Source organism: Chionomys nivalis, chromosome 17, assembly GCF_950005125.1.
Source record: "Chionomys nivalis chromosome 17, mChiNiv1.1, whole genome shotgun sequence".
Lineage (NCBI taxonomy): Eukaryota > Metazoa > Chordata > Mammalia > Rodentia > Cricetidae > Chionomys > Chionomys nivalis.
The window spans coordinates 16,021,623-16,043,362 of NC_080102.1; the positions used below are offsets into that span (position 1 = coordinate 16,021,623).

The 21,740-nt window shown below is 40.2% G+C and overlaps 1 protein-coding gene across 5 annotated transcripts in view; it reads right to left on the minus strand.

The window, feature by feature from the left end:
- Enpp2 (ectonucleotide pyrophosphatase/phosphodiesterase 2) overlaps window positions 1-21,740 on the minus strand; it is a 110,128-nt gene that overhangs the window by 37,494 nt on the left and 50,894 nt on the right. For 3 of the 5 annotated variants that reach the window (XM_057791584.1, XM_057791585.1, XM_057791583.1), the window contains exons 7-11: window positions 21,424-21,503; window positions 19,580-19,699; window positions 12,338-12,393; window positions 7,395-7,460; window positions 6,530-6,602 (exon numbers count right to left, since the gene is read on the minus strand). In XM_057791584.1, coding sequence (XP_057647567.1) covers window positions 6,530-6,602; window positions 7,395-7,460; window positions 12,338-12,393; window positions 19,580-19,699; window positions 21,424-21,503 — 395 coding nt within the window. Of the gene's footprint in view, window positions 1-1,852; window positions 2,009-6,529; window positions 6,603-7,394; window positions 7,461-12,337; window positions 12,394-19,579; window positions 19,700-21,423; window positions 21,504-21,740 lie in introns of all 5 variants that reach the window. The other 2 variants (XM_057791587.1, XM_057791586.1) reach the window with 1 other exon arrangement.

Consider the following 21,740-nt stretch of genomic DNA (forward strand, 5'->3'; position numbering starts at 1 on the left):
TTTTTTTAATGGAAAAAAAAATTTTAAAAACTTTCCTGATCCCATCCCTTGGAAAAGTTTTGATGTGATAATATCACAAATTGCTGAGGCAAATCCTTTTTGAGGCGCAAAATGGCTTTTCTAAAATGTAAACGCAGTCTTCAAGTCCAACAGTTTTAAGAGTGAATAGGAAAAGGAAGGAAGGAAGGAAGGGAGGGAGGGAGGGAGGGAGGGAGGGAGGGAGGGAGGGAGGAAAGGACTGAACAGACAGTCAGACAGAGATGGGAACCCTTGTTCCCTGTGTAAAATCACCCAACTTTGAACTATGTCAAAAAAAAAAAAGAGAGAGAGAGAGTGGCTGAAGGATTCACAAAGCACTAAATTAGAGATTAAAACCATCATCTCCTCCTGGAAAACGAATTAGGACATCATTAATAAAATAGGATTCATCCCTTGTTCCAAAGACCCTAAATGCCGACCTTAAAGAGCAACCAACCGCCTGCAAAGGAAGCTATCCTAGGGAAAGGTTACTGCTTCTCAACCTCCTCTTTACAAACAGATTAAACAAGAATCAACAAGAATCCTAACAAACAAAAACGAAGCACAGAATTTGTTCTGTTTAGACTAATGAAATACAAACTCCCGATTCTTCTCCGAGGAACATTTCCAAAGCCCAAGAAACTTAATCCACCATCTCCCACTGTATCTTCAACAGGAGTACTGAGCACCCACGTGTACATCGGATCGCCACCCTAGATTCATCTGACGACGAAACGGATTTTTATGAAACCTCATAGTTTAGGTGACTTTTAAAACTTAGATAACAAACACACACATACATCCAAGATAACCAAGACGAAAACAAGAGACCTGAGCATCACCTCCAATCTGCTACATTATGGCCTCTGCCATTTGAATCTTCTCAGGTGATTTGAGACCTTTCCTTGTATCGTTTCATTCATGAAACGAGACGACAGCCTTTTCTCTTCATGACAGGCGTCAGCATTCCAAATCACAACTGAGAGCTGCAGAATGAGATGGCACGCAAAACCTGAAGGGACTAACAGATGTGAGTCTAAGCTGTATTTGTCTGAGAAACACACACTGTCCTCCAAGATCGGTGTCTAGACATGGAAACATGAAATACATAACACATGTCTCTCCTTGGCTCGAAGCTTTTTTCCCTTATTCAATGGGACAAGTCAGGTAAAATCCAGAACCTACTTCTTAGCAATCAGCTTCATAAAGAAGAATATGCCTCAGAGGAATTTGAAGGTTTTAGGGAAACCTTCAAATGAATAAACAGAAGGTTCTTTTGAATGTAACTGTTAAAAGTAAATCTCGTTACTATCACTCTGAGAAAAACATGACGCCCTGTCTGCCCATCATTTTCTCTTTCCTGCTGTCTCAACTATTCTCCTGGCCACAAAGACATCTGCTGGTCTCAGAAAGTAGACACCACTCAAGTAAGTCAGCATTCTGTCGACTTCTAATCTACATTCTTGTAGAAAAAGAAAACCACACCCCACTACCTTCTGAGAATCTTCTCAAGAGGCAGTACCACAAGCCACAGTGAGTTTTTTTTTTCAAGCAGAAACAACAGCCCTCCAAGCTGTTCCTCCAGCTTAAATGGCAACATCCATGTGGAGTCAACTAACTTTAAAGAGGATAAAAGACTCCTTTTTTTTTTCCTGTTGTAAGGAAAGTTCAAGATGTCTTCACATCGCCGTTAACCCCTGATGGACCAGATGGCCCTGGACTCAAAGCCAAGGACCGCACCAGTTTTCTGAAACCTTACCCAGACTGTTTTCAAACCAAGGTACCAAAGGCAGACCTGCCCGCCACAGAGGTTTGGAACAGCAGATAAACTTACTTTGTCCTGACGAGCTTCGGCCGCATAATGATCCGTCCTATGCAATTTCCTTCTTCTTTTCTTTGGAGGAGAAACTGGTCTTTCCTGTCTCCTCTTAGGGGCAACTTTCCTCTTAGGTCTCTTAGCCGGAGTAAGAGGTGAGCCATAACTACACTCCTGTGCTGGCGGATAGAGATGTCTGCACTCAGAAGTCGTCTGTCCCCTTGGGCCAGGTAGTAAAGCTCACCCTTTCCCATCTGGGGTCAGCAGAGTCTGAGATAGAAACACTAAGTTCTCCTTACGGGAGAACACATTGAGATGGGATGGGATTCAGGGCCCTCTATAGAGAGAAGCCTCTGACCTGGGTCTCGGTGTGGTCCCAGCTTCATTGCTGACCACAGGATATGATTTCAGAGGATCTAGTCATGTAGGTGCTTTGGGCTGAAAAGTCCGTGTTTGGATACATCTGCAAGTGACATTAGGCAAGCTGGATGACTCTTGGGCTATAAACAGACTGTCCCTTGGTTACAGAAAGCTCTCTGTGCATAAAATACTAGCTTGTAACCAGAGTCAAAGTCACTTGGTCACCTCAAGATGACAATGAGGTTTGTGTAGGTGGTTCCAATTCAGTGACTGATGGACATCTATCTGATCACATGATCAAATATATCAGAGGGCTCTCAGCTTGCATGTTCAACCAAGGACAAAATAAAACAGAAATAATAAACAGTCCCCACGGGTCCTGAATGAACTCGTACACATTAGGACTTTCAGCAGGAAAGAGGAGCACAGGACTGCGTGTTTAGAAATCCTCTTTGAAAATTCGAACTAGGAAAAGTGACTGAGATTTCTTCATCACAGTAGAGAGATGAAGAAAGGCTCCACTCAGAGTCTTGCTATGGGAAGCTGGCTCCCTGTCTGAGGCAACAATGATTCCCTAAGTATTGTCTGGAAATCCAGAGAGGTGACATCTAACCACCAACTGAAGGAAGAGACCCCGGTGCTGGAGAAAACCAGCCCCTGATTTGCTGATGGTGCAAAGGTGAATCAAAGCAGCAGACCCTGACGTCTACCTAGCTACCTTATCTCTTGGCAGGACTGTTCCAAGAGCCATTGGGGATGCAGGCGGGGCAGTAAGACGAACAGCGTTAGTGTCACCAAGGGGAACAACTGCCATGCGGTTGCTCCATTCCCAGGGCAAGCGAGCGACTGCAAGAGCACCTCTCTTCTGTCTTACCCTCTCTCTCCGGCAGAACAGTCGAAAGTCACAGCCCCGTAGACTTTGGTTTGCTTTGCTTTGCTTTTAATGCTTCTAGTTTAGGCAAATCTCCATGAGAAGAGCAGGAAAAGGAAGAGTTTTTTTTTTCCATGTCATGGTCACCGAGTACATTCCGCGAGCACTCAAATCTGCCCATCAAACTCTAGGCCATTTGCAAAAGACTCCAACATTCCAAAGATGCCCAGAGAGAACCCTTCCAATTGCAGCAGGTTAGAAGAGCAGAAGGAACGGAACGGAGTTTAAGCCAACTGAGTTTTCATCCAGTCATTACAAAGGCATGTTCCTCTTTCTTCAAATGTTAGAGGTAGACGAAAGCTAAGTTTTTTCACTGACCAGCCATACTTCAGCCTGAATTTAGAAGTTTTAGCCTGAGGTTATTCAGAGGATGGGGGAAGGGGGTGCGATCGTCCCTGCTTTTCAGAAGGATTCTTTCCCATCTGAAGGTAGGGACCAGCCAGCCAAAGCTCTGCCTCTAGGCCCAGAAGAGCAGCCGAACAAGAGGTCACAGAGGAACAAGAGGTCACAGAGGAAGCAGAGGTCAAAGAGAAAAAAGATTGTGCCAATAATCAAAAGCAAGCATATTTTTGAACATTCACCATTACACTAGGAAACCAGGAGCAGCACGCCATTTCTCGAAACTGTTAGCCCCGTGTTTGGCCGTCTCAGTTAACAGCTTTTGAGACTCACCCCGAAAAACAAGTGTACCCAACTATTAAGCAAACAAACCACAAACTTCAGTTGAATTTCTCTTACTGTGCCATATAGCTTTTTTTCTAGTTAGAATTATTCCAATTAAATTTCAAGTGCAAGTGTTTTCTTATTATTTATAAAATGGTATGCATTTTAAAAAATTAATCTTTCCCCTAGTGTATAGTGCTCTCATGCATAGTTAAGATCTATGAGGACACATGACTGTGTATATGTACATATATATATATTTAAATGTACATTTATATGTTTATGATAAACATGTATATAAGCCATTCACACTTATGACTCAAGAAAGGTTTGACTGGCTTGCTTTGGTTTTATTTTAAAAGCACAAAACCATTTTGTCTTGATTTCACTAGAAGTAACTAGAACCATATGAAAAATAGTAGAGCCGGGTGGTGGTGGCTCACACCTTTAAGCCCAGCACTTGGAAGATAGAGGCAGGCAGATCTCTGTGAGTTCAAGGTCACCCTGGTCTACAAAGTGAGTTTCGGGACAGTCAGGGCTGTTACACAGAGAACCCCTGTCTCAAAACAAAACAAAAGATAGTTAAAAATCTGAAAATGTCCTTTTCTTTATGAGAAAAATGTGAGCAGGCTATCATATATTCTAAGATATGCAATTAATAATGTTTACCCAACAGATAGGGAAGAAAATGCCAGTTGCAAGCAGTATTAATACTGAAAAGAACACAATGAGAATACTTACAACTCTTAGTGCAAAAATACTATGGGGAGAAAAGGCTTGTATGTTTATAAGCAATTATGGACATAGAAACCATCATTATACCAAATTAAAGCATTCTACACCTTGCTTCACTTAGCCATTGCTCAGCACTTCAGAACAACTGGGTTGTTTCTTACTCAAAATATACCTGCTTTCGCAAGGTAGCTGTAACGAAACCACACACCCCACCAACCCAGAGATGTCCCTGGGAAAGAACACTTCCTGCTAAGCCATATGATTTAAGGTATCAAATGTGTGATAATTCATGTGTATTGTTAAGAGCCAGATCTTGCCACATAGATGATGCTTCCTGTAATTTGAGCATAGTTATTGATAGGTGGCTTCACTCATCCCCTCTTCTGTGGGAAGCTTAGGTGGTTCTGTGGGAAGAAGGTTCATGGTCTTGGAATCTAACACAAATCCTTTATTTGCCAAGGAACCGAAACAGCCCCAAACATCTTTAAGCACCGGTTTCAACTTTCAAAAGAGTGGCCATATCAATATCAATTCCTGTTTTTTTTTTCTTTTAAAAGATATTATTCAGACAAAGTTGACTTTTTAATAGAGCACATGGAACTAGTTAGGTGTTTAGTGGGAGGGATTTTTTTTTCATTTTAATAAAATCTGGTTCCTTTAGTTCATTTTAGATTAACTTTAAAAAAATCTTCCCAAAGATAAAACTGCCATCCTTACTTTTTGTGTCTCATGTGTGCAGATCTTTATCTTGTTTTATCATTTGTGTTTCATAATAACGCAATAATGCTTGAACATCAAAAGTATAAAAGAGCCCAGGATTTAAACAACTTCCGTGATTCAAGACCAACTATGAATGGGTTCACATAGTTACTAGTTTCTAGTGCTTAAAAAAAAAATGACCCAACACTGAATTGATGTTAAAGCATTCAAAAATCCTTATGACTTCTTCATATTCCCTGCCTTTGTTTAGACATAGAGCAATTTGTTTAAAACTGCTTAAATCAAGACACATTTGTTGCATCTCTGACACATCCGTGTGCTGAACACAGTGAATTTGGTTAGAGCTGCTGTGCCTTCACGGGCTTCCAGGTACACAGCACCCACCAACAAAGGCTTTCTAAAATAATTTCCTCAGCTCAAATCAAGCTTCCCATTGTGTGGTAACCTCTGTGACCCATGGGGGAAAAAATAGAAAAAATCTAAAATATATTAAGATTTTGACTTGTAGACTTTGATCATGTTTCAAGTGATCTATCCTAAATGTTAGGAAGAATTCCATTGCAGATGAATGAAAAACAGTAATAGGCAACCATTTCCTGCACGTGACATCACAGTGATCTGTGCCTTACAGATTGTCTTCTACTGGGATGGCTAAGTGTGACCAGGGTGCCACCAGCTCCACTAGTCACAGGCCTCCAATGGAGCATCTCTCTCATTTAAGAACTCAGTTTACCTTCGGGAGTGCATATGGTTCCACACTACGAACACATATGTCCAAATACCCCACAAAATGTTTCTATGCTATGCCGCATGTCAGGTTAATCACATACGCTCAGGTTATTGAGGCAGGTAAAATAACTTCCCCTCAAAGAACTGTGTAAGCATGTTAAAGCTGTTAAACTCCAGTTGTGATGTCTTGCATCCCAGAGGTTTCATAGATCCCTCTGTCCTATCCCACGGGTGGCCAAACCCTTCACGCGGTTCCACTAATACCTTCACGACTGAAAGTTCCCCCCCCCCCCCCGTTCCCCATTATACCATGTTTAGGATATGTTTCTATACCAAGCAATCTGAAAGGAAGTTCCTGTAAAAGAAACAAGTATATTTAAGTTTTTGGTGTTTTGATTTGTTTTGTTTTTAAGTTTCTGGTCCTGAAATGATTTGACATTATTTATGCCTTGTAGGTTTGAAAACTCCCAGACTTTGCGCAAATCCTAAAGTAAGGTTTTGAAAATTCGGTGGCCTAGGAACATGGGTTCTCCTCAGGCAAATGATAAACTACTAACCTCAGGGCCAAAAGGACCATATTTGTGTCCAGAGAAATCAGGCTGCTCAGAATAGAAGGCATAAACTGAGGGCCTGTGGGAAAATCAGAACCAGAGTCAAAACCAGGCTACATAGAGCAACCTATAGTGCACACACATTAAAAATAAATAAATAAAATAAGCCTTCAAGGGCACAAGAAGGTCGAGGGCACAGGAAGGCAGTGGGATGGAAATAAAGGAGGCAAAACATGATAGCACATGATAACACACATGCAAAAGCCATGATGAAGCCCATCACTTTGAATGCTGGTCTAAAAAATTAATTTAAAAGCAAAATCCTTCAAGTTTAGCTAGCCTCCCGCCCACTATTAGTATCACCATGGAAAATCTTACCTTTATTACTTCCTCACCCACCACCCTATGCCCCCTACACTGCTCCCCACTGGGGGAACTGCAGGTTCCACTTCAAAGGATTAAAAGGCACAATGAAAAAAAAAGATTGAGCATCACTGGGGACTCTGATCCTTTGACAGTAGAATTTGGTGATCATCGCCACAGGCCACACAATCTGCAGACTGAGAGAACTGACTGTGTTCAGGGGATACTCAGTCTTCATGCCTTTCAATCCTCGAGCTGCTGCTGCTGGATTCCTTTATCAAAGCCTCAGGTCCACTGAAGCCACCAAGATTAACAGCTGGAGTTAGCCGTTTATTGAAATGGCCCCCAGTAACTCAAAACTTCTTAAAGACATAAAGCTTAATAACCACAAGACTTTTAATAACATCAGTCCTTGGCTGTGCTTCTATGTCACGGTTCATTCTAGTGTTGAGCCCAAGATGGAAATTTAACCGAAGAAAGAAAAGGACAGACGAGAACAGACAGATACCTCTCATTGTCTGGCAGTGAAAGCCATTGCAGGATGGTTAAGATTCTCCTTTCATGAGGGATGGTCCTGTAAGGGCATAAAAATAAAGCAAATCCTTAGGTTGCATTTCCACAAACCCAAGCCCCCAAAGTGGTTGCTCTTAACGCCCAGGCCAGCGCGCTCTCTCTTCCCCACCATCTGTTTCCACTTCATTACAACGAAGGGCCCTCTTTGGAATTAGTGTTTAAACTTTCATTTCCACCCCTAACCTACTTTATTGCTCAACCCCTTCTATGAATGACTGGACTGGAAACTCTGATTCATGACCAAAGCGAAGGACCTATCTTGCTGATCAGAAACTGTGCTACAAGCTAAAAGGACCATGGCTTTAAACCCAGTGTTGTTTGATGGGTCAAGCCCTTTGCTGTGGCAGAAGGCATCCAGCATCTGCCTCTTGCTGGCAATCTGACTTCTGTGGACGTCAAAGCCTCCAGACCTGTCTGAGCCTCTGTTTGCCCATCAGAATGATAACGATAAGAACAAAGAATATTGCACACCAGTTGTAGAGTGGAGCGAAATAAAGCAAGGACAGAGCACACACAAAGTACCTAACATATAGCAAATGTTTAAAAAAATTCAAAACTAAAAATAAAATCTTATTTTATCAATGATCACAGTTAGATATCCATCCACCACCAAATAGCTATAACTTTGAAAGCATTATCTAACCCCAAACTTCAAGTTCCTCCTCTATAAAATAATGGGTTAGTGAAGGGACTCTTGACATTTTCTTCTAGCTTCTAGCTCTGCTGTCAAGAGCAGGCACATATAATTACAAGACTGACAAAAGGGGTATAATCTTCATCCACAAAGGCTTTTGTGTCTAAGTTACCATTCCTCTGTTGAACAAAATTACCCTAGGCCTGGCAATAGCATAAGGGGCTCTTGGATAAGAGGATGGCATCCTGGGCTGAGTGCCGTTACAAGGTTCGCAAGCTAAGCAATATTTTGACTTGAGAAAGAATCACTTGTTGTTGTTTTTTTTTTTTCCCAACAAATAATACAAAATGTTCTTCTGCTCTAAGATCAGGCCATGGAGGCAAATTCAAGATGAATCCAAAGTAACACTAGTTTCATCGTGGTAAGGAAAATTATTGGGTGGACCATTTAGACCTCTACTCTGGGCAACATCAGCGAGAGGGCTGGGAGAAAGATAAGTCCCCACAAACAGGGTCAATGACTATGCCTGCCACTGCTACCCATCCCAAAAGCTCCACTTGGTTCTCCTCTCAACATCTGACACCACCTCTCTATCGAGAGATGTCCTCCAGGACGAGAAAACCATGCTGACTGTAAAGTAAGTCCTGCCGAAAACATATCCCAATGACGTTGAGTAAGTGTGGCCTTGCTTATTATGTCCTATGAGTGAAACAGAAATAGACGAAGCAAAGTTAGGTTAATCACTTAAGGAATTTAATCGTTTAACCTTAGGAATCTGTTGTATCTGAACAAAACAATTTTAATGGCAGGTTTTGAATTTTTTCCTAACTATATACAGAAAGAACCAATGCCTCAGCCCATTCGTGTTACCTGAAAGCCGCTTGCTTTTTTGTGTGTGGTATCACAGCGCACATAGGGACTCTGATGAACCCACTCCTGATGTCAATGGAGAAATGCAAGGAGACAGAACACGTGTGAAACTAGGAATGCCTGCCCTTGAACACCCTTGCTGCATGGGGCGCATGACCAGCTCTAGAGAATCAAAGACACCAGCCTGGAGGGCAGAATGCCTGGGTTTGAATCCTAATTCCCGTAAGCATTGGTGATGAGATTTTGGCAAGGTACCTGTCTTTTGATGCCTCTGCAAAATGCTGGTAGCAGTACCTGTTTATAAGGTTATTGGAAGGTTTCCAAGAGATAATATATGAAAAACAGTTTAAAACAGTTCCTGGCTCATAGAAAGAGTTTAGGAAAATGCTAATTTTACAAGATCAAGCCAATCAATGCTCTAGTATGGAGGGGAAAGAGTCTCCACTCTTCACTGAGGGGCTGCTGAGAACTGAGGGAGCTAGTCAGTTCTCTTTGAGGTTGTGGCCTCTGGTAGGTCAGCCAGGCTGGAGAGCCCCACATCTATGAGAACAAGGGCAGCATAACAGCATCAAGGAGACCTGGTAGGTAGGTTTTTTTTAAAAAGACATGAAGTTGGGCAGGTGGGGGAAGAGAGAGGTGGATCTGGGAGAAGCTGGAGAGAGGGTGGGGAGTTAGTACCATCCAATATATGAAATTATCAAAGAGTTAAAAGTTAATAAAATGTTATATTAAAAAAGAAAAATTCTAGTTTACATAATCATGTACTGGACTTCTAGGTCTATAGAGAGGATACGTCCATTCATGAAATGTCTATTTTTAAAAAAAAAAAAAAAAAAAAAGGTACATTGTGATTAAGGCCTGTATATAAAAGCGAAGATGCAAGATTCTCCCACCTAAAGAATGATGGTAGAGGCGTCATCTCCCTCTGCTTGGGATGGAAAAGCAGAGGATCATTTTATCATTCCTTGAGGAACCGTTCCCCCTGTCCTTGCCCAGTGTTGTGTATGCTACAGCAAAGACTTGGGAGGTCCCAGTGTCTGTCTTTAGTATGTCCTTCAGCACAGCATTTAACAATTCTAAGTCCTAATGTTGTAAACAAGGAATTGGGCAAGGCGGTCTCTAAAGTAGTCTATGTGTTTTGGAAATAACCTCACAGATAAAAAAAAAAAAAAATGGTCCTTTAGTCCTTAGCTATTAGTGTTTCATATACAGGGCAAAGAATTGTGAATAAGTTGATCAAGAGCAGTAAGCATCTAAGCAGCATAAAATAGGGCATGTGTCATTGACTTCAGTACCACTGATTGAAAAAGAATTAATCTGGAGTCTAAGTGCATAAGACAGAGTGACAAAAAAGAAAACTGAAAACCAGAAAATGAAAGACTAAATGAGAGAGTTAGTGGTAAGGGGCTACATTGTTTAGTCAGTGTTTAAAGAAACGAGAATTTAAAAAAAAAATGCTGGTTATTAACTATTCTCTCTGTACCAATAAAGCTCTCTAAAAAAGATAACTTGATTTGTCCCCACAGTGCCCTTTGATAATTCCTACTTAAAGATGAGAACATTGATTTGCTGAGATGCTCAGTCATGTGCCCAAGGTCAGTAGCCTCATAAGTAGCCAACCCAAATTGTATTCAGTCTAAGCACTAGTATACAATGGGAATTACTGCCTCTGAAAATGAATTGAAACAAAGGAATGAAATACAGTATCGGCTGGGGATGATTTTGAAATGAAATACTATCATCTAAGAAGCGGGAATAAAATTCTAGACTGCAATGAAGAACCACACTTAAAGGGTGACCTTTAAAGTCTAAACCTACAGTTTGAATCTGGTTCTATTTAAATTTAAAAATTTTCAAAATGGACTCTATGCAGATACCCTTGATATATATTCCCTGTAAAAATGGGAAGCCCGATCATATTTTACAAAGCCATAAAAAGCTTCAAAGGGGTGAGGAATGGAAGTAAATGAGCCCACTCACTTCCAGGACACAGAGATAAAAGGATAGTTCGAGAAGCCAAGGCATCTCGGGAGTACACAAAAGCCACCTTATTATAAGTGGTTTCAAAATGGGTGGAGAAAACCGTCATTCAAAGCCACAACACTGGGCCTTTTCAAGGAAGCTTTGCAACAATCCCAGGGGGGTAAGGGTGTGGACTAAGTATTAATTATGTTGTTGGGTCCTCTCCGCTCTGCTAGGCGAAGGAGTTGCACAGCAGAATTCCCACATACATCGGTGAGAGCCAAGGGTTAAAACCTGAGCCGTGGAAGACTAACTTGGTAAGTGACAAGTCACTTACATTAAACTGTATCAATTCTATCATGGCTGTACTTATCCCTGGACTCAGAGACCTCTTTAAAAGAGAAGAGATAAAAACACCTCTCTAAATTGACACCGTCTTAGCTTCAGGCCGCCCAAAACAATTTTAACTGAACCCTCTGAATCTGAATCTGACCTCTGAATTTGGAGTCTACAGAAAGCATCGCTCTGGATCCATCTTAACCATGATTGATCTCCCTCGCACACCGCTGCTAGCAGAACAGTCCAGAGTTTTCGAGAAAGCGTAAAAAAAGCAGCCATGGAAACAGCCTCAGGTGGTTAGAAAAAAACAAACCAGTGGAAAGAACACACCAGGAATAAAATCCCCATAAACGTCAAACCAGACCCCTTTTATCATTCAAGGAGCCTTGAAAATAATCAACAAACTGACAGTTTTATCAGGTAAATTTCATTGGAAAGCCTGAAGACATCAATTATTAATTCCCAGTTACTTCAGCAGTGATAAGCAGTCCCATTTTCTTACTGGGGAAATTTGAAAATTTTGGTGGGAAACAGGGTAAAAATGGAGGCTTCCCCTACCCAGGTCTGCTGTGGAGAACTTCCAGACTCTAGACCATTCCATCAGCTTTCCAACTGCCTGAGCCTACACAATGTGTTTAAAGTTGGGAAGCAAAATAAATAAATATAAACAAAATAAACACAGTAGTTTTCAGTATGTTTATAGAGTGATGGCAGAAACTACAGCAATAGTCTGAGAGAAATATACACTCCCGGGTGAAAAGCTGCCAAACTAAAGAAAGGTTAGCAAGATAAAAGATCTAAAGAGTAGGTCTAAGAGAAAACCATCCTTAACTAAAGGATGGGACAAGAAAGGAGAGAGAAGAGGAAGAGAGAGTGAAAAGGAGGAAGAAAAAGGACAGAGAAAGAACCTTTGAGGAAAAAAAAAATACCTGAAAAGTTATTTTTGAATTAATAAACTCTCATTAACTTGACATGTTTACATTTAGCTGAAATGAAGTTGATCAAATTTGATGTTTCATAAATCGAACCATAACTGTAATTTTATAAACATTGACAAAATAAAGGTAACTTACACAGACCAAAAGAATGTTCCAGCTCTCACCCCTTGCTTGGTGGCTGTAATCCATAGCTAATGAGGAAAATATAAGAGGCTTATAATACATTCTGAGTTCTGGTTAGAGAAGAAAAAAGACTAAAACACATTAGACCTGATACGCCATACTCCATTCGTGCCCACCATAAACTTCACAAGATTTCCAACCGCTTGTGTCTACACATCTGGAAGTTAGAATCATTGTTTCCGTAAGTGTTATTCAATACATATTCTGCAAAAGTTCTCAAAGGCTTTGCTTGAGATGCCACTGACTTTTCAAACTTTTATTTCATCGCCAAAGTCTCTCTTTTCTATACCTGTCTTTTCTGATAACTGTTTTAAGCATTACTTGTGTGGTGGAATTCTGCTCATTAAAGGATGCAGGGATAGACCATATGTTCCTTTTACTGCTGATGGCCTTGTGGAGTGGAGTCCCAATTTGGTACCCAGATGTCAAAATCTTTAAATCTAGCTTGTCACATTTGACTAGATGAATGATTGGGGGGGGGGGTGCGGAGGAACTAAAAAGACTACGTTTTAATATCATTTTTAAAACATTGTTCATCTAGTTTGTTTTTTCTTTTGTTTTGGAAAATGTATCGCTAGGGGAAAGTTTATAGAATAAGTGGGGTGAATGAAGTATTCCATGAAGAATATTCTCAAACATTCTCTGTAAACCAGCCACTGATGCAATCCCGATACTAAGGAGTCTGAGGCAAGGGGACAAGCCTAGGAAAAATTATGAGATTTGCTTGTTTGTCTGTCTGTCTGTTTTAATTCTAGATCATGCTGATAAGAAGTAAAAGACGAAGGAGTTCAGAGCCCAGGTTTTGCAACTTGGCACCCTAGACCTTGGTCCCTGCTTCTGTCACTTAACAACAGCGTGGTCCTCGAGAAAGTCACTTCAACGTTTTGGGCTTTGGTTTCCTTCACAGTGCAGATGGACTTCCCTAGCAGATGGGATGATGCTACATTTTAATGAGTTAATTCACTTAAAATCCATAAACCAGTGTTTTAGCATTGGATAAACAGTCTGGTCCAGTCTTTCATTACTACACAATCACGGAAATCAATGGAATCCATTTACCCCAGGAGCATTAAAAACAGCTTACGGTGGCAAGTGTCCCACTAGAAGGCGGTGGGAAGAAATCCTCACAAAGGAAGAGAAGGGCAGTAGATGACGGGGGAATGTGGTCTGAGACCAAGGCAAACGGGATCCTTCTCCCGTTTCATTGTATCCAGACTTTGGGAGTATTTTATGGGTATGACTCTGATTGAAATCTGTGTTCCAGTGACACAGGCTCGCTGCATTCATATCCAAACGACCTCCTGCAAAAGCTACTGCCTTGCTAGCTCCAAGGAAACTGTACCAGGCAGTATTTGATATATAAGGTCAACCTGGGGCTTGCTAAAGGAAAAATATCATAACATGAACTTCTCAAATGATGGCTTACATTGTTCAAAATTCTAGCATAGAACTCATGCTGATGCTGGCGTTATCCGGACAATGGGAAGTCCTAGGGATAGTGTTTAGCTCATGTACAAGATCACCAGCAGAAAGATTCACACTGATAGAAGGCTGCAAACATGGTGTGAAGATGACAGGTAACCATGGCAACAACTGATGGCCCATAGGAAGATCAAGAAGGAAGATGCGGGAGGGTTGCCTGGAATCTGGGTGTGGACTACTCAAAGGACCTACTCAGGTACCTGGCCTGGCGCAGCTCCATTTTGTTAATATGTATGATGCTAAAGGGTTGACAATAAGTCTCTTATGCTGAAGACAAAAATCAGCATCTAATTTGTGTTTGTTTGTTGATTTGGTTTTTTGAGACAGCGTTTCATTAAATAACTGTCCTGGCTGTCCTGGAACTCTCTTGTAGATCAGGATGGTCTCGAACTCACAGAGATCTGCCTGCCTCTGCCTCCTGAGTGCTGGAATTAAAAGTGTGTACCACAACCACCTGGCATCAGCCTCTAATCATTTATAGACAAGGCTGGTCTCAGGCTCATTACAGAACTGAAGAGCTTGGTCCTCCTGACTCCTACCTCTCCAGCACAAGCACATTGTTCAGCCGTCAAAATCAGCTTTCTGGGTATTTTCCGTACATTTTCTGTTGAACAATTTTAAGGACAAGAAGTGTGTTTCTAGCCCAGCATGGAAGCGGGAGGATTACAAATTCAAGGCCAAATATAAAAACAAAAATGCGCCCTTCTTCTGAAAAAAGAAGCAAGAACATGATCTCTCCTTCATAGTAGCCACCACTGACTATATTTATAAAAGAATATGAGGGGCTGGAGAGATGGCTCAGAGGTTAAAGAGCAGCGACTTCTCTTCCAGAGGACCCAGGATCAATTAGCAGAACGCATACAGCAGCTCATGACTGGCTGTAACTCCAGTTCCAGGGGATCTGACACCTTCACACCAATGCATATAAAGTTAAATAAACGATTTTTAAAAAAGAAAAAGAAAATGAGGGGCCTCATCAAAAGAACAAAAAATGAATCACAGAGAATATATGAAATCAAATGTATACTTACTCATTATGAAATACTAATCAAATATAGTTGAAAAAACAAACAAAAGACATAAAAAGAGGAGGAGATTAGTTGAAAAATAAAAAAATTAATGAGTAGCGGAGGACAAGAGAGCAGTGGAGGAGAATCTGACCAACATACCTTGGATATATGCGTGAAATTGTCAAGAAAAATCTACCATATATTTGTGTATGGAATTGTGGAAAAAAATACATGGGCTAAAATACTTTATCAAAGATGATATATAATATTGTCCATATCAAACATAATTTTTTCTTATTGTTTATAGTGTATATGCCTACATTTTATTGAGAAAGTATTGCATATCTGAACAAGCTTTGTTGAACACATTGTGGAATAATCTTTTTGTACACTGTGAAGAGGTGTCACTTTGATTGGTTTTAATAAAAAGCTGAACAGCCAATAGCTAGACAGGATTTCTGGGCACGAGGATGCTGGGAAGAAGAAGGGGAGACACCAGGAGCCACTGGGAAAGCAGAATGGGCACCATGTAGATGAGGTAATAAAGCCATGAGGTTAATGTAAATTATAAGAGCTAGTTAGAAACAAACCTAAGCTATCGGCCCAGCTTCCATAATTAATAATAAGTCTCCGTGTCATTATTGGGGAACAGTTCCCACAAAAGAGTACAACTACAGAACACGTTTCGCATGATAACACATTCCAAAAAATTTTTAGATATTATAAATTAAATGGTTAAAAACATTTAATAATCTCATAGTATGGTCAAAGTTAGCAAATTCTGGGAGACTGAAACATGAGAGGGTTTCTTAAGTTGAATCCTAAGCTGCCAGGAGAGCTTCTGTAGAGGCTGTATGTATAGCTTATATTTCAGGGGTCAGAAGTGTGGGAATTATCAAAATTGGAGGTACCAAAATGCTGACCCAAAGAAGAAAATCAAAAACAACCCCTCTAGTACTATATTTTTTTTTTAAGTAGAGGAGACAGAAAAGCTCCCAGCTCCATGTTAATTCAGGATTTTTTTCTGAACTTGAATGCAAACATATATTTCCTTAGATTCTGTTAAAAGAAATTTAAGCAAATAAACTGAGAAGAAATTTACTGAGTGTGGACCTCCTACCCTTAAATCCTCAGAATGCTGTTGCAAAAGCCCAATTCTTGTATCGGTGCCCTAGATACAGCATTTTGAAAACCAAGCAAATAGAAATATGACTGTATCTTCTTGCTGTGTTTCCAGGAATGCTAAGAATCAATAAAGCTTCCCCACTGGAACCAGGGTGTTAAATGTGAAACTCAACGCTTTCTGTAATTAAATGAAGTATATAGGTATGCTGCTGGTATGAATTGTAATGTGAATATCTGATATGCAGGATATCTGATCTGCAATTCCCACAAAGAGATTGCAGCCCACAGGCTGAGAAACTCTGCCTCAGGAGCTCGGACAGAGAGCAGCTAGGGGTGTGCTCAGCTGCACATGCACACGGCCCTTGGTTCAATATTCAGCAGCAAGAACCAAAATGAACACAATTGGAGGGTGAGGGATCCTGTAGGTTGTGTAAGAGTGTATGGGAAGGAGGCAGAGGCAAGGATGTAAGAAAAGCAGACAATGACTTGGACTTCCCATCTCGCCCAGAAATTCATTAGAGCACTGTTGTCATCTCTTTTGGAATATGCCTGCGTCCCTCATTTTAGACTGTAATTCATTCACAAGGATGGGCCCTGCCCAGCCAATGGGGTGGTAAGCAACTCAAGGCCAGGCAGCTTGAGAAGAGCAGGAGCACATCTGTTCCCTTAAAAACACTTGCTGACTTCAGGGAACTTGAATCAGGAAGTGGACTTGACTTGTCTCTCCAATCTGCAAATTAAGTTAGTGCCCGGAGTCCCATGCACACACGTCTGAGAGTCCAGATCTAAACTAAACACAGAAGTACTCCATCAACCGCTTCCTCAGAGGTTACAGGACTGTACCATATTTGCAAAGAAGTAAGCACCCTAAGGGACTCCATTAAAATACACATGAGCATACAGAGTCATAAGCAAGTGCATGGCAACTTCCATGCATAACCCTTTCCAAAGATTAGCAAGTCAAAAAACAAACAAATACACAAACAAAAAACTTCTATGATGAGAGTGATCATATCCAAATGCTTTCTGTGATGGTTTAAAAGAAAATGGCCCCCAAAGGGAGTGACACTATGAGGAGGTGTAGCCTTGTTGAAGAAAGTGTGTCACAGTGGGGTCGGGCTTTGAGGTCTCTTTTGCTCAAGCTTCCCTCAGTGTGACAGTCAACTTCCTGTTGCCTGCAGGATGTAGCATTCTGAGCTATTCCTTCAGCATCACATCTGCCTGCATGCTGCCATGCACCCCATCATGATGATAATGGACTGAACCTCTGAAACTGTAAGCCAGCCCTCTCAATTAAATGTTTTCCTTACAAGAGCTGCCACAATCATGGTGTTTCTTTGTAGCAACAAAAACCCAAGCTAAGACACTCTTAAAGATAAAATTAAGTTATAGAAATTATTTTTTGAAAACTTACTATGTAGAGTCAAAATTGCCCATGAACATACCCCAAATCTTCATCCCATCTGCTAGGTTTTAAACAGGGACAAGAAGTGGTTTTTATTCATTGTTTCATCTGGTCCCTGGGCTATTTAGCCAAATGTCCTACATAGTTTCATCATTCAGGAAAATATGAATGGAACTAAATCAAATTACCAGCCTAAGATTTTTTATAAATAATTTTTCTACTCAAATTATTTTTTTTCACTGGGGACCTCATAAAAATCTATGAGTCTCTAAGAGGTTTATATACATGCTTTAGAAATATATAGAATTCATTTCATATAGTGCTTACTGCACTGAATGATGGTATACTTAGCCTATAGTTACTTCTAGTTTTTATATGTATGCTCTTTGGCTAGGTCAGATTTCAATACAATGAGTTTTTAGAATATAACTATGATGGTCCTTAGTATCGTTATGGTGTCTGCCTTGATCAAGACAATAGACAGAAACACAAGTCAGTTTCACCACAAATCTTGGGGAGCATTAGGAGACTTGGTCAAACGTGTCAACTCTGAGAGCTAGTGAGGAAGCAGGCCAACAAAGTGGAACAGAGAACTTACACTACGGCAGGTCAACAGATTCTCTACTCGGTGTCTGCAGAAGGTTGTGAATTTGTGGGCTTTTCTGCTGCTGAGTCATGCTAGCCCAGAGGAAACTTAATGTCAACACCAAGTGTAAAGTGATCCAATTAGGTCAGATTACCATTTATCTCCATAGATCCCTTGCGGTTCCTCAGGCAAGTTGGTTTCCATAATCAAATTAATACCGAAGAACAACCAGCAAGAGGCCGATAGAGCTGGCGTTGCCATCACTTTATTTACTCACAAAATATTCCCCTGTCATAAACTTGTGAAATCCACCCTGCCAACAAATTTCACTGGGATCACAAACGAAGTCATCATAGACTCTGGGAATTCAGCCTGAATGAGAGCAGTAAAATCAGAATGTCTATTATAAAGAGCCTTTTCTACGGGTATACAGGAAGTCTGTCAGTGTTTATTTTTTAAAAAAAGAAATAAGAAGCCCGCATTTATTCTTGCATAGTGATTTACCTATTAAGCAAGATGAATATTTTAATCACAGAAGACCTTCTCTCAGAAAAAGATACCTTATGAAAACATCTCTTGCTTCTACTCCTTATTCTGCCTGTCTGCAGCAGTGAATGCTCAGATTCAAGGCATGGTAGTTGTACAGGTGAGTAAGGACAGTGCCTTCCTCCCACTCCTAGGCAGACTGCACAGAGGTCTGACAAGCCTCCTCCCTCACCAGTGCCCCAGACAGCCCGAGATGGACCCGTTTTCCATTCACTCTCTATGCATCTTGACTGACTGTGCCCTGGCCTGTGTTCCTGTGGTGATTCTGAGCCTCTTGGGCCAGAGCATGTACTCAACAGCCCAATTCTACACAGTCAACAACCATGGCTTTATGTCATTGCTTTTCTCACGTTTGACCAAAGCAGGTTACCTAACCATACACAGTCTCAGGAAAAACACCCTGGGAAGCTCCTTGAAGCCTTTTGATTTTCTGCCCAAGTGTCTGAGGTCCCGGGCAGGATCTCCTTCCAAGTGTTCATCTCTGCCTCAGCACCAAGGTAGGACTCCACTTCTTCCATCTACCTTCTATGAACAAGTGGATTAAATAAAATAATCTACAAATTTCCTGCGAGTTTTAATCCACTCCTTTTCTCCATCAACCACTCTTATTCCTGCTTATGATGTCATCTGGGTTGAAATATTTGAAAAATCATAGTGCTTTTTCTTTTACATTGTATCTCCAAATTTGATAAATAGGAAACCTTTGATTATTCCTTCATCTAGGCACTCTGACATTCAACCCACAGTATAATTCCACCACTATCATCCCAGAGAAGAAATTTATCATCTCATATTCTTGTCATCCTAACTTATGTTGGCACGTATACATTCATAGATGCATGTGTGTGTATATGTGTGCATTATATATACCTACATGCATGTAAGTATACACATTCCATACAAATATACTACATAGATTCACATATACATATATAAAATGTACACATATACAAACACACACATGTAATATCAAAAGGTGAAAATGCCCTATTTTGGAAAAATATTTCAATGCAAACAGACACACAGAATTTAAGACTTACAGGTTGACCTCCCCACCATCGATGATTAAACTTCTCTCGCCCTCGAAGATGGAAAGTAGCATCGAATACAGGATCATACATTGAATTGCCAACAATTCCATGGGATTCTGGATATAAACCCTTTGCATAAGAGTGATTTTTATTGTTAAAATAGCAGTATTATAATCTATACATGTTAGTTCTAATATCAATTTTCTTACTATAGCAAGTTTTATAATAATATTGAATTACCCAACTCAAGTAGAAGATATATAACCTTTATTTTGATTTTATTATTAAGATAGCAATGTAATAATCTATATATGTTAGTTCTATTATCAATTTTCTTATCATAGATGGTTTTATAATAATATTGAATTACCCAAATCAAATAGATACATATAGCCTTTACTTTGAGTATGTCTTTGCACAAATGAGTCATAGCTAATTTTAAGTCATTTTAGAAATGCAAATGATGGTGAGAAATATAATATTTGTTTATTTTACTGCTGAGACTTAACAAAATAGACATTTTTACTATTTTATTTGAAATGGGTACATGTCTCCAAAAAAGATTTAATGTATGATTCTATTTGTTCTTCAAATAATTAACTTATAAAACAATAATGATTAATAGAACATTGTGTTTGAAACAAGAAAAGAGGGTAGCATTTGGAATGTTTAAAAATCCAAACATAGAAGCCCTGAAATCAACATTCTTATACTTGAAAATTCAGAATAAATGATAGACATCTCTGAAGTTGAGAGTTTAATGGGAAGTTTGGCAAGAAGAGCGCTTGAAAAGGCTGCAGTTTTAATTCTGAAATGCAATTTCGTCACCCACAAAGCCATGAGAGTCACAGTAAGCAATGGAGGCAAATGGAAGGATAAGGTTTTCTTTGAATACTGAAGAATATGGTTTGGGGTTTTTGTTGGTGGTGGTTGGTTGGTTGGTCAGTTTTTGTTTTGCTTTTTTATTTTTATTTTTTGGTTTTGGTTCTTTAAGACAGGATTTCTTTGTGTATCTCTGGCTGTCCTGGAACTTGCTTTGTAGACCAGGCTGGCCTCAAACTCAGAGATCCACCTGCCTCTACCTGGGATTAAATGCTTGCAACACCACACCCAAGAAGCAGTTTTTCATCATTTTGGTTTTCTTTTTGTTTATTTGATTTTTCAAGACAGGGTTTCTCTATGTAGCCCTGGGTGTCCTGGAACTCACTCTGCTGATCCTAAACTCAGAGATCCAAGGATAAAACTGACTCTCTAAAGTTGTTCCCTGACTTGCACGCATGCACACACGCATGCACACACATGCACACACATGCATGCACGTACACATACATACATACACACCAAATGAATAGATTTGGCCAATATAAGTAAGACTTTACTTTTTTAAGTGACTTTTTTCTTTGTTTCTTTTTCTATGTTTGCTTTCATTAAGAGAGAGAAAGAATCCAGGCAGTGGTAGCACACACCTCTAATCCCAGCTCTCGTGAGGCAGAGGCAGGCAGATCTCAGTGAGTTTGAAGCCAGCTTGTTCTACAAAGCAAGTTCCAGTACAGCCAGGACTGTGTTACATAGAGAAACCCTGTCTCAAAAAAACCAAAAGGGAGAAAGAGAGAGAACATGAAGTTGGATGAGTAGGGAAGGGGTAATGGTCTAGAAAGAGAGGAAGAGTCAGGAGATAAGAAAGAATACAATAAAAATATGCTGTGTGAAATTCTCAAGTAATATATTTTACAAATCAAATCTTTTTTAAAATTAAAATATGCTCTATATCTTAAAAAAATAAATTTCCCTTCAAGTGATTCCACAGTTAAATCAGACCTTTGAATATACAGTACTTGAAAACAAATACTTACAGTGGCCAAAGTATATAAGTTAGGGAAGGTTTTTGTGGGGTACACAGGCCTCATGTAGGGAGCATGTGTGCCACAGGACCCTGGAAGTAGAAAATAACTAATCAGGGCAAGAAAACCACCCAGAACCACTTCAAGTATAAAATTCATTTTCTCAACTATGAAAAACACATGCCTTTTTCTGTTGTATTTTCAACAATTAAATTTATTTTTAAAAAAAAGAAAGAAAAAGAGAGAGAGGGAAGGAAGGAAGGAAGGAAAGAAGGAAGGAAGGAGGGAGGAAGGAGGGAGGGAGGGAGGGAGGGAGGGAGGGAGGGAAG